Genomic DNA, 12,952 nt, shown 5'->3' with positions numbered 1-12,952 from the left:
CAGCAGGAGGAGTCGAGGCGGCGCTGTCGCCCTTCCTCCTCCTCCTCCTCCTCCTCCTCCTCCTCCTCCTCCTCCTCCGCGCCCCGCCGGACGCTGACAGAGCGGCGGAGCCAGCCGCCAGCGCCGCCGCCGGGGCCCCTCAGCCGCCGCCGGGGCCCGGGGGAGCAGCCGGCGCTGCCGCTGGCCATGGTGGCCCGCCTGCCGCCGGGGGGGCAGGAGCAGGCGCGGCGGCGGCGGCCGCCATTGCGCGCGGGGGCCGCGGGACTATGAAGGATGGAAGCGGACGAGGTGACGATCCGCGAGCAGAACTTCCACAGCCAAGTGCGGGAGTACACGGTAGGCGACGCCGGCCTGGCACCGCCGGGCCCCCGCGGCCGCCAGCCCTCGCCGCTCCCCGGCTGCGCCGTCGCCCCCGCCGCCTTCCTCCCTGACCTGTCATTGCGGTGCCCCGGAGGCCGCGCTGCCGCGGGACCCCCCGCCCCGCCTTGCTGTACGCCCGGCCCCCGTCGCCGTGGGCTTGTCCCGCTCTTTCCCTCTTTCGTTGCCTGCCCCTCGCCCCAGCCCCCGTGTCCGGGCTGCCTCGGTGGCCCGTCCCGCGTGGGCATAGCTGCGCGTGCATCTCCCGCTCCGGGCTGGGGGGGCGAGGGCCGGCGGGGGAGGGTCCCAGCTCTTACTCCGCTGCGGGGTCTTCCTCCCCGTGTGCCGTCAGCGAGGGGGGAGGTGCACCGCGTAGACCCGCAGGACGTGGCTGTGCCTCTGGACGCGCCCCTGTGCGCGGTGCTGGCTGTTCCACGCCTCGGGCTCCAGGTGCAGCCTTCTTGCTGTAAGGCACGCGTGGCATTTGGGTTACCCCTTGTGACGCTAAGATCCTCCTGCCTTTTGCCGCGCTGTTTGCGACGGATGTGTGCAACCTTCGCGTTTTCCCTGTCCCCTCGTGTCGTTCTCGGCGCTGCTGCGTGCCCCGTGCGGAGCAGCCCAGAGCACCCAAGCGGTGCCTGTGCTCTCCCATCTCCCTCAACCTTCTGTAGCCAAGTGCAACGCTACACCTTACGTGCAGATGGAGAGAGCTGGTGTGGTTTCCTCTCCAACTGCCTCATAATTGTTTTGTGGACTATTCAAAGCCGATGGAGGTGTCGTGATGGCGCTTGTCTCTCTTCTGCTTCAGTTCAAGGAAGGAAATACGCACTGCACATTGGAGACACGCCGTGTTGTCTTCTATGCACATGCTATCCTAACTCAGCTGGGTAATTGCATTCTCTTTGCAGTTAGTGCTGTCTTGATTTCTGGAATAAAAATATGATTTCATAATTTAGCTTTAAATACTTTTCAGTTGTATTGGGAGGCAATATTAAATATCACTGTTAACTGATTTATGTAGGCCTATGGCTAGGTTATTTGATAAGAGACTTGCTTGGAACCCTGGTGTGTTAATTTCTTCTATATTCCAAGAATCCATATGTTAAGACCTTCTTTCTTTTGGTGAAGTATTATATTTCTGGGATATGTTTTTCTGAAGAGTGCAAAACAAGTCCATATGAAGAGAACTGTTACTTTAGGAGATTTTCTGGACCTTCACTTTTCAGTGAGTTGATGTAGCGTATGAGAGCTGTGATCAGTGGAGGGGTGTAAAAAGAAAAATACTCTTTTGTAAAGAAGTCTTTAAGCATTATCTTAATCTTATTTGTGCTGTGAAAACACAGGTGTATGCACAAATTGCGCATCTCTTCTGGCTGCTACCATCAATCTTTTCCCTAGTGTCCATTTTGCTATTTGTATTTCTTTAGGTGCTAATTATCTCCTACTTATGTCCACCAGAGTCTTGTTCTGATACGTCATATGCTATGTATTGTGCTTTTATACCTAGTAGGATGCACAGATTTTGAATCTGAAGGAATGGCTGAGTGCAGCCTCTCCAGGTACTGTTACAAATGGTGAAGGTCTAGTAAGTTCTTAAAGAACTAGCTCATCTGTACTGCTGCTACTTCTCTAAAGCTTTTGCAGCCCCTCTAGAGCAATTCGTAACTCTTCCTATTGGTGTAATCGTGTAAGAAATCACATAAGATGTCAAGAACACATATTTTAGAGGTGCAGTGTTGCTTGTTCAGCCTGGAGAAGAGCAGGCTGTGAGGAGACCTTATTGGGGCCTTTCAGTACTTAAAGGGGGCCTACAGGAAGATGGGGGCAATCTTTCTAGCAAGGCCTGTTGTGACAGGCCAAGGAATAATGGATTTAAACTAAAGTAGAATAGATTTAGACTAGACATAAGGAAGAAATTTTTTACAATGAGGGTAGTCAAGCACTGGAACAGGTTGCCCAGAGAGGTGGTAGAGGCCCCATCCCTGGCAACATTCCAGGTCAGGTTGGACGGGGCTCTGAGCACCCTGATCTGGTTAAAGCTGTCCCTGCTCACTGCAGGGGGTTGGGCTGGATGAGCTCTAAAGGTCCCTTCCAACCCAAAGCATTCTATGATTTGTTTGGACAGTGGAGGCAGAATATTCAGTGAATGACTTCGTGCTCTTGAAACTGATCTTTAATATTGATGACAGGCCATCTATGTTATTGTTTAATCAGCGGGGATAATAATAACAATTTTGCCTTTTAAATCCTGCATTGGTACAGTTGTGATCTTGTCTTTAATTTATGTTGGAAGACCACAGGGTTTTATGAGTGCATAAACTGCTGCCATCCACAGCTGAGTATACAACCTTCTTGTGGCTCTCACATAGCTGCAGAAGCATATTGCAAGTATGATTGCACTTGTGGTTAGTTTAAGCATAACGAAGTACATGGAGTATGTTGCTTACATGTACCATTATGTTACATCCCCTCCTAATCATTCCTGCCCTTGCCCGTCATGAAGTTACATGGTGAATGTAATTTCGTAAAATATGCAAATAGACAGTTGTTGTGTGGGTAGTGGGTATAATCATTGGCCCCTCAGCTGGAGGAGGGAACACAGTCTACCTTCTGACACATGCACGAGACTTTTATTTTTCATTCCAGCTGCAGGTGGGCTGGGGGCAGTGCAGCAGTTAATAGAAGGGTTTTGCGTTTGTTTTGTAATATTACAGTGGAGGAAACCTCTGTATGCCCGTAAGAAGTCAGATTCCATAAATTTGACTGTTAGTATTATCTTTAGAGACCTAGCTGTGTGGCCCGATCTTTACTGGAAGCTAAAATGATACACATTCATGAGAGAAGAGACATCAGAATAAGTTGATGTAGTTGAAAGGAAAACCCTTTTCACTTGTCTTTCTCATTCTCTTAATTTTCTTTGAATAGATACAGAATTTCTAGATTGTGCTTTCTGATGGAGTCCTAAGGGCATGCTAAACTTAACTTCAGTGTAATACTTCATTCCTGTTTCATCTATTCTCTGAACTGGCAAGCTACAAAGTTTTCCATAAAGTTGTGTTACATAACAAAAATTAAAGGCTTGTTATCCTTCTGCTGGGGGTGCCTGTCTCTGTAGGTGCCAACTTGTGCTAATTCCACCTTGAAAAGAGAAATGTTTCTGACACATGTTTATAGATTGAGCAAGGGTAGTAAAAGATTATTTTTTTTAAAAAAAAACCCTTCATCTGCTTTTGAGGTGACTGTCTCTGTGATTTAATGCTTAATTTAATTCGGGCCCATTCAATCTTGACCTCGTTTCGAGTGTCTTTATGGTACCTGTTTTTTTCAAGAGGGTGCCTGTTTGCAAGAAAATAATCTGCCTTGTGTTTTGTTGCTTCATGAGGATGATCTTTTACTCATACGAGGTTAACTCCCTAGTCTTGTTTCGGCATGGCTCTTCAAATGTGAATCTGCTGTGTTGAGGATCTGTTGTTTGGAATAGCTATTGAAAACATCCAGACCATTTCAGACTCGTACGAACTTTAAAATTCAGATTCAGCAAAGTAAGCGTGGAGATTGAGAACTGATGACCCAGTATAAGAGATGTGGCACAGCCATGAGTTTGCTTTAAGTCAGTGAAAGCCTTCAATAACGCTGGAGTTGTACTCGGTTCTAACTGAAAGGGGCGTCTCTCTGAAAAACAGCTTTAGTTGGTTACAAAATACAGAAGACAGTCCGTGTTCTGTACTTGATCAGCATTCCTGTGAAAGAGTTACAAAGGCCAGACAATGTTCTGTGCTGGTCTGATACTACCTGTTAGTTTTGTACACTTAATTAGTTTGCCTTTCTTGATCCTTTAGATTAATTTATAGTTTGCTGAGATCTTGCACATCCGTGGAAGATATTTAAGCTTTTAGGGAACTGCTTTTCCCTTGTGTCCTGTTATGACTGTTTATGTAACATAAAGTGTTGTTTTCCACTAGTACTGTTGTGAAGTGTTTATTTCAAACGTGAATCAAGTGCATGCAATGGTTCAGTCCCTGTGTTCCCCTGGGTCTACTTTTTAGAATACTCTTACGCTCCTTTTTTTTTTTCAGTTTGAGTCTTCTATTCTGCAATATTGGTTTGTATTTTTAAAATTTAGATCTACTTTTTGATGTTATTTTTCCATTTACAAAATGTAGGATTTTGAGTTTGTAAAAATAGACACATACATTTGGTTATGAGATTTCCTTGGCAAAATAAATATACTGTGCTTGCATTTGTAGTGTGGGGAAAACTGTGGAGGAAAACAATTTGGTGACCATAGAATTATTAGTTAGAAAGCTTAAGGATGAACATAGTATATATGGAAATGACTTATTCTACCAGAACTGATATTCATGACTTATTTAATATAAGTTCAAATACAAAAGTGCTGTTATAACTCTGCTTCATGCAAGTCTAGGCGGACGTTGAAACTGGTGTAATATGTAGTTTTATGATTCATGTCAAACGCTTCCATTTGAAGGACTAAATGTTTTCAGGTGTGTAGGCTTCAGATTCTAGGTATTTGGAGAAACATAGTTTCTCTGCTGCTTAATGCAATTCCCTCTACAAGAAGGCTTTTTTTGTTAAGAAAAAACCCCCATACCTCTTTAATATTAAGGTGGATTTTTTTTTTTGTTACAGGTAGTACACTGGTTATTTAGTGTGTGTGTGTAAATCTGAATCTAAAAATCATTTCCAGCAGTTTAGGAAGGCCTTTTTAGGTGGCTGCAACTGTGTCGCTTCTTTGGTGGCTTTTTTTTTGTTTGTTTGTTTGCAACTTCACGCTAATACCACTGCCTTTGGTTTTTTCTCTGGTTTCTTTTTGTACCTTTTGTCCTCTCATGCTATTTTGGGGTAGAAAGGTGTTCAGGATTCTTCTGTATGAACTAGTGCAGTTTGGTTACTGCTGGCATTTGTCCCCTCTAGGGTTGAAAATGAGAAAGCTGATTTGAGCACTGTACTCCTGTGGGTAGTGTGCTCTTGCTCCTGACCAGTTCTGCTTGCTTAAATTTATGCCCCAGACAAAAATTGTAGTCTTCATAGATCCATTTTTATGCCAGAAGTGATGGTACTCTGATAGCGGGCCAGGAAGAAAATGCTGATTAGAAGCGTGGTTGATTTTTAAGCACAAACAGATTACAAATACTGAAATGTTTTTGTTTGAATGTTTATGCAAGTTTATCTTCTATTCAATAAAATTGATGCGTTTCAATTTTTTTATCCATATGCTGAAAACTTGAGGAATAATTTATATCTTGAATGGCTTCTTATATCTCAGGTAACTGCCAAGGTTTCTAAGTATTGCTTCTTTTTTTTTAAAATGCTTTGTAAGAGAATTGCAACTGAATAAAGGAGTATTTGTGGTACTGACATGAGATACAAGGCTGAAAGATTGGTGCACATTTAACGTAATTACATATATAAAATGTTGGCATCATTCTGCCATCTCAAATATAGCTTTACTTGTAAACACGGGTGCTGAACTGAACTTTAAGAAGTGATGAATCATCTTCTGGCTGCTGGTCCTGAGGATCACCACTGGTGGATCCATCTGGAATCAATAGGCATCTCCAAATACTTGGCATAGACAGATGGATAGAGATGCTTATTCCCCAAACAGGAACAACTTCTGGAGAGTTCCACTTTTTGTGTTTACATAAAATAAGCATGAAAGGCTGAAGTGTAAAAGTTGCTCTTAGTTACAGTTCAAAAGAATTCCCTTTGAACACTGATGTGTTTCTTTGTGGTAGCAGTTGACCAAAAGGGCGACACGCTTCATGGAAGGTACGGGCATCTGTTTAAGAAAATTTAGATTAAGGTGCAAATTAGATTTGAGAAAATGTAATGAGAAGTAAAAGAACTGACAGCAAACAAAACCAGTTGCTGATTACAAGACCACAGAAAAGCGTATCCATCTTGGGTTTTGTTTGGATAGCTGGTCATGTAGTAGAGGGACTGGATAAGGTGGCAGGATGTAACTGGGAGATTGTAGACTTGTAGTGAACGTCTCAATCTTTGCCGTGGTGTAGGGATGCTGAGTGTGATTGAATTTATAAGTCCAAGACCCTCTGGAAAGAAGTGTTTTTCAGAGATGTTGAGGGGTGGGTGAAGCAGAGAGCAGAGGAGATGGTTGTAATGTCAGAGTGGAGAGAGAATCTGAAGCATGTTGCCCGTGAAGTTATGATAAGAAAGTGAGAGTTCAGTTCTGGTGATATAGATCGGAATTTGGATTAAGGAAGACTCTCTGAAGAAAACATTTCATTCAATCTAAGCTTATTGCTTTTATTTGAAGGTTATGTAAGGGATAAACTGCGGTGCTTTCTCCTTCTCTGTCTTTTACCCTCCCCTATTTCATTTGGGTTTTACCCTCATTTAGGAGGGCAGCGATAACTCTTGCTGAGGAAGTCTTAACTTCTGCGGTACTCTCTATTTTCTCTATGCCCACCCTCTTACCTCAAAAACCACTGAAGGTTTCCTGTAAACATGTACTTCCCTCAAAAGAGTAGCGACACTGAGTTCTTGGTAACATTAATGTGCAAGAATTGACACAACTTATAACACAGGAACAGGAGAGACGTTGAAAGTCATGACTGTAGTTTATGTATATAATAATTAACAGCCTTGGTTAGAGCGATGCAACAAAAGGTAAGCATACAGCTAGGTAGGGATGAGCTGGAGTAAGTCACTGCTCTAACCCCCTTATTAGTCATTCACATGACAAATGAAATTGTTTCATACTTTCAGCAGCTTTGATCTGTTGCTCTTTGGGGCCCAAATTATTCTCATAAAGATGGTGACAAAACCCACACTGACGTTTCATCAGCTTGGTGTTGAATATGTAATGTAGTGTTGTTGAGCTGCTTCCCACACAGAGGTTTCTAGTTCCTTGATTAACTGAGTATATTAAAAGTTGTTTCTAACTACCATCAGCATGGTTCCAAGAAAGACCTCAGTGCTTTGTAGTGTTTTAATATTTGAGAGTGTTGGTAATAATTTGGCTTTGAAAAATTTAACTGGAAAATATTTTTCTATGGAATTCTGTTTCAGTTCCTCTATTTCTGTATCATGTGTCCTCTCCACAGCAAGTCGTATGTGTATAGATGGCATTGAAGTCTGTGTATGGCTGAGTTTAATATACAGGGGATAGAAGCAGTATATGTGCGTGGTGGTCCCCCCCTTACTCCCCCTTTACCTTCTTGGCTTCCAGTGCTCGGCTCCATGTTTGTCATTGGAACGTGGTGCTTCAGTTTTACTGTTGATTTTAAGTGCCTGTTTATACCTTGAGTATCCCATTTTTCCATTACCTAGTTGTACTTTCTATTTTTAACATATTTAGCTGATGGGAAGAATTGGTGCTGATGAGTTGGTGTTGAATTTGACAATAGCAATGTGTCTAAAATGTTTGCCGAGTTTAAGACTGTCATAACTTATGTCCAGTAGAGAGTCTGCATAATTGGTGAGAATTACGAAAACATAAAAGTATTGCAGTTTAAATACGTCTTTGTTTTGGGAGTGGGGGTGAAAAAGAAAAAAAAAAAAAGATGTGCTACTTAAAAAATCTACAGTATGTATGTGTGAGAAGACAAGAAGATTTTTATGAGTTAGGAGAGAAAATGAATTCTCTCTGTCTTCTAAGATAGTTATGCATATTGCCCTGGAAACTAATATTAGCCAAAGAAGCTGTCTTAACACAAATAAATTGTTTTCCAAGTCTGTATTAATGAGACTTTTGAGTTTATTTTGTCAGAAACAAATTTTTAATGGAATGGCTCTGAAGTTTTGATATAACCAATTATTATAGCCTGGCTGTAAAATGTTGAATAATACCTTCATTCAGTGGCAGAATGTTAGCGTGATCTAGGTTGGTGCTATTGGTGTTAATTCTAGAGGGTGTTTTTAAATCTTCCACTAATTCTGAAAAATATTCTTGAATCCGATTTTAATGGCATTGCTGTAGCCCATACAGGTCAAAGAAAAATGATTTGTAGTCATACTTTGAGTGGTTTTGAGTGTATTACTGGGTATATAATACAGTACCCTGAACAAGGGTATCTTGGGCCTATTACTAAAGGTCGTGGAGTGTCACAACATTCCCCCCCCCCCCTTTACCTAGCAACATAAATACATTCCCATTAAATATATAAAAGGGAATGTAAAAGCTAACATATTCATTGATTTGAACTCCTTTATTAGTTTGAAGTGGGGCTCTGCTGCTGGTGAAGGTAGTTTAACTGAATGACATATGGAACCTACCTTCTGAAGGGCTGTAGAGGCTGGTTTTTTTATCTTCGTCTGAGTAGTATTTCTAGCACAGGGGATATGCTTTTGGATTTTTCATGCTTTCTGTTAGACCCTGGAATTTCTTCCTAGATATGCAAGTCTAGGCACCCAGCCTCTGAAACACATATGACTTCTTCATGACTTAGGAACCAACAAAAAAAAGTGGGTCAGCCTCTTGCACAGGTCCTAAGCTGGGGAGGAGTTCTGAGAAGAGACCATACATGTGGGGGAAATCATAGGTGTGGAGGGCTGTGTTAACGAGTAAAATTAATCTGTAGTAATAAGACGTATTTGACATTTCCTCATAAGCTTGAATTTAGTGTGTCATGCTAAGTATATAAGGCTGGCTGGGTTAGAGTGAACTTAATCTAAGCACAGTGCACAGAGTTTTTAAGAACAAAGAGTTAATGTTTCATTTTGAGAAAAATGACATGTCCAAAGCAGATGATATTATGAATGCCAAGGTCAAACTTGGAGAGGAGCTAAAAATTTTAGTTTTCTTTAGTGTACATAGTTTGTTATAGGCAACTTACTGTTGATACATCCAAACCAGGTGGAAGACCTTGTTTGCCTTTTAGATGTCAGTGGGATAATGGAGTTATTAGAAATAGACTGAGGAGAACTGCTTGTTTCCACCTGTATTTTCTTGCTGTTTGTTCCTGCTATCCTTTCCGTGAGTCAACAAAAGTAGTTGCTAAGTGGGACAGTAGGAGGAAACTTTTTAGTTGTTGTGTGGCATTTTAATCACATTAAAATACTTTTAACAGCATGAGAGCAGTAAAAGGTGGGTGTACAATACTATGTTTGGTTGTTTTCTATTATAGAAATTAAAACCCAGAAGTACAACACTGCTACTTTTCTGTAGATAGTAATCACAGTCAAGCAAAACACTGACAGTTCCGTTTTCAACTCTTAAATGTGTTCTTAGACGTATTCTACAGGGTGGTGTTACCCAGGGTGACTTCTGCCTTCTCTCTTCTGTGTGCTGTTTTTTCTATTTAGGGAAAAGGACATGTTCTGTAAAGTAACGTCAAGGAGTGGAGATACTCTTCGTTATATTCTTCATTATGTCTGTAGCTTTTTTTGCCTATCCTTTGCATAGGAATGCTGGTGGGTGTAATAGCAGTAACTTTTTTGTTTTAATACTGACACAGCCACTTTAAAGCTATTTCCTTCATTCCCTTATTCCTTAGTCTTTTGGAGCTTCTTGATCTTTCATTTCATATGTAGCATAGTAAAATACTGTTCACTTTTTGTCTGTGTTGCTCCTCCAGATTTACTCTCCCCGTTGTAAATGCAGTCAAGTGGGAGGAGATGATCACTTGTCCGCTTTGATGCTTTTCAAATGGAAATCATGAACCTGTGTTTCATGCTTGGAAGTGTGTTAAATCAAAGAACGTTACTAAGGTCTGTGACTTCTTTCTGCAGAGGAGTTCTGTGGTGGTTCCTTACTGCTAAAAGTTGTTGTTCTGTAAGATGTCTGGCTTTTTCATAGTGGGAGGACATCCCTGATGCAGTGCTACAGGGGTTGTGCTTACACTAATACTTCTAAACACATTCATAAATGACCTGGAGAAGGGTGTAAATTATGAGGTGACAAAGTTTCTAATGCTAACTTATGCAGGATAGTAGAAAAGAAGGCTGATTGGACCCCAGCCTCCTGCTCAGAGGAGGGTCAGCTATGACTTCAAACTTGGCTACTTAGGGCTTGAAGACCTCCAGCAATGGAGACTGTACAACCTTGCTGGGCAACTGGTTCCACTGCTTGGCTCTCCTCGTGGAGGGGATATCTCCTTACCCCCAGTCTCATCCTCCCACCGTGCACCACTGTCAAGAGCCCAGCTCTGCCTTCTTGATGACCTCCTCATAGGTACTGGCAAGCTGCTGTCAGGTCCTGCTGAAGCCTTGCTGTCCTCAGGCTGAACAAGCTGAGGTCCTTCAGCCTGTCTGCACCACGCAAGCGTTCCAGCCTCCTCACCATCTTGGTGATCTTCCTTGCTGCAATAACCAATGTCTTTCCTATATTGGAGGCTCAAAACTGGATACAGCAACTACATGTGACCTGATGAATGCTGACTGGAGAGAGATAATTACTTCCCATGATTATTGGCTTTGCTTCTGGTAATACAGCCCAGGATGCTCTTGGGAGGGTTTAGCTGCCAGGGCATGCTGATTGACAGGTATTGAACAATTACTGGATGACGCAGCTGTATGCTTTTTCCTGGTATAAACTACACCTGTTTCCTGTACAACAGTTGGGAAGAATATCATGCTATATAAATATAAGCTGTTGATCTTTCTATACGCAAAAGTTCAGCTTTTAATGCACCCCCCCCATGAATTACAATTGTGAACGATGGTTGTATCTTGTGCATCAGGGGGAAAAAAAAAAGTGAATCATGTGCATTTTGAGCCTATTCTTTCTTAGCATGAAAGTGTAGCTCTAGCACTTGCAATGGAAGATGATGCTTTGCCAATCCAGGGCATGAATTTCAGTGCCAAAGTTTTAAAGATCATCCACCCAGACAAATCATGTCAGCTGATTTTTTGTAACTGTCAGTGGGATAAATACAATGTAATTTGAGTTAGTTCAGACCTTTATTGCTTGTGTTTAATGCTAGACTCTTCAGTGCCAGCCCTTTAGACGCACATAGTTACGAACTAAGACGCATGCAGTTTATCTCCCACTCTGTTCTCACAGGAGCTGAGAGCTGTCTGGTACAGATCCAAAAGTATGACTTGTATCATACTTGGATGACTTTGGATGACAGATCGAAAAGTATGACTCTATGATAAAGAGTTGGATATAAGATACCTAAGAATGTAGTGCAGTGCATCCCCAGAAGTAGCCCCTCTTGGCGGGCATAGTGTGTAGTCTAAGCAGGAGCATAAAGCACTTCCTTTCCCAAATGAAGGTTAAGAACTCTAGAGGAAGACAAGTTTCTTTTGCTTGTCCTACCGGAGGTTGTATTTAGTCCACGCAAAGAGATGTGAATGGATTATATGCTCGAGGTTTGAAGACTTGTTAACATGCCACCTGTTAAAATGGAGCCACTGGATGTAGTGTAGAATCCATGCATTTTGTTTTCAGTTACCGTGTGGAGGGGGGAACACAAAAAACCCATTAAAAATTATTAAGAATTACTTTGCTTGACTCTTTGACTATAAGGATATAAAATTCTCAGGTTCCTCTTAATTTCCTTTACGTTTTGATGCAGCTGGTCAAACATGGACTGGAGTGTGTTTCCCCTATAATGTGAGAACATACCATGGCTGGGTTTAAAGTAGCTTCCCAGGAGCAGTCTAACTATGGCAACAGATCCACAACTACTTTCCCCCTTTGTAAAGTTGGAATGAATTTAAGGAAATAAATTTTAAGATTGGAAGTTATTTATTTGTGTGGATGTGGGTTTTTTTTTTAAGTTGACACTACCGGGGAATGCCAGAAATCCTTATTCATCACAGTTGTATACATTCTCTGCACAGTGTTTTCACTGTCTTCTCAAGTCAAACCTGGAAGAGCTTCCTTTGAGCGCCAGTGAAAAAATCCTTGCAGAGAACTTGGGGATATGAGGAATATAGCTTGTCCTAGATTTGATGCATTTGCAGCATCCTTAACTTTTGTCAGGTCTTACTGTAGAGATGAGTGATGGCATAAGATACTGCTTTTTGGTTGAAAACATGGCTTGCAGTGTGATTTGGATTTACCATTGTATTCCAGTATTGACTCCAGTACTGTCAGATACAACAGTTTTCTGAAGAAAAGATGGAATTTAACGAAAGTAGGCTTTTCTTTCACTGAAGATACCAATGTAGGTTTATGTATGGTGTTCTTTTTTGATTAGTGCCTTATTTCAGTATGACTAGCTATGCTTTTTGATAAGTGATTAGAAATGAAAACTGACAGATGATTTAGGGTACATGTAAATTTGCCCTCTTCTAAGTTTTGGGTTTTAAGTCAAATTAGGAGTTGTTAACAACTGTATTTTCTGAAGCCATGTGAATATTGGCAGGGTGTTTCTTTTGCATATGCCAAGGGCTATATCCAAGAAATGCATTGAGATGTATTTCTTAAACTAGAGTCAGTACGCCTTAGTAGAAGAGCTGTAAAGTGAGTAAGAAACTGGCTGTAGTGTATGTGACAATAGGTGTTGCGTTTTTTTGGGGGGGGGGAAGCTACTATTCAGTTTCCTCAGGTATCAGTATTAAGAGCAACCTTGCTCAACTTAGATGAAAATGAAGTAAAACATTCTGTTAGCACAAAACCAATTCTTCAGGAGATGTCAATACAAAGGAAGGTTAGAAT

At 41.8% G+C, this 12,952-nt stretch overlaps 1 protein-coding gene across 3 annotated transcripts in view; it reads left to right on the top strand.

Annotated features, from left to right (window-relative positions):
* The first annotated feature begins 243 nt into the window (after positions 1-243).
* The window catches only part of LMBR1 (limb development membrane protein 1), a 72,996-nt gene continuing 60,287 nt past the window's right edge, over positions 244-12,952 (top strand). For all 3 annotated transcript variants that reach the window (XM_075704663.1, XM_075704662.1, XM_075704661.1), the window contains exon 1: positions 244-336. In XM_075704663.1, coding sequence (XP_075560778.1) covers positions 274-336 — 63 coding nt within the window. In that variant the 5' untranslated portion in view covers positions 244-273. The remainder of the gene's footprint in view (positions 337-12,952) is intronic.

This window comes from Pelecanus crispus, chromosome 2 (assembly GCF_030463565.1).
Source record: "Pelecanus crispus isolate bPelCri1 chromosome 2, bPelCri1.pri, whole genome shotgun sequence".
In the NCBI taxonomy this organism is placed as follows: Eukaryota; Metazoa; Chordata; class Aves; order Pelecaniformes; family Pelecanidae; genus Pelecanus; species Pelecanus crispus.
The sequence above is the reverse complement of the archived record's forward strand: the minus strand, read 5'-3'. Positions and strand labels throughout refer to the sequence as shown.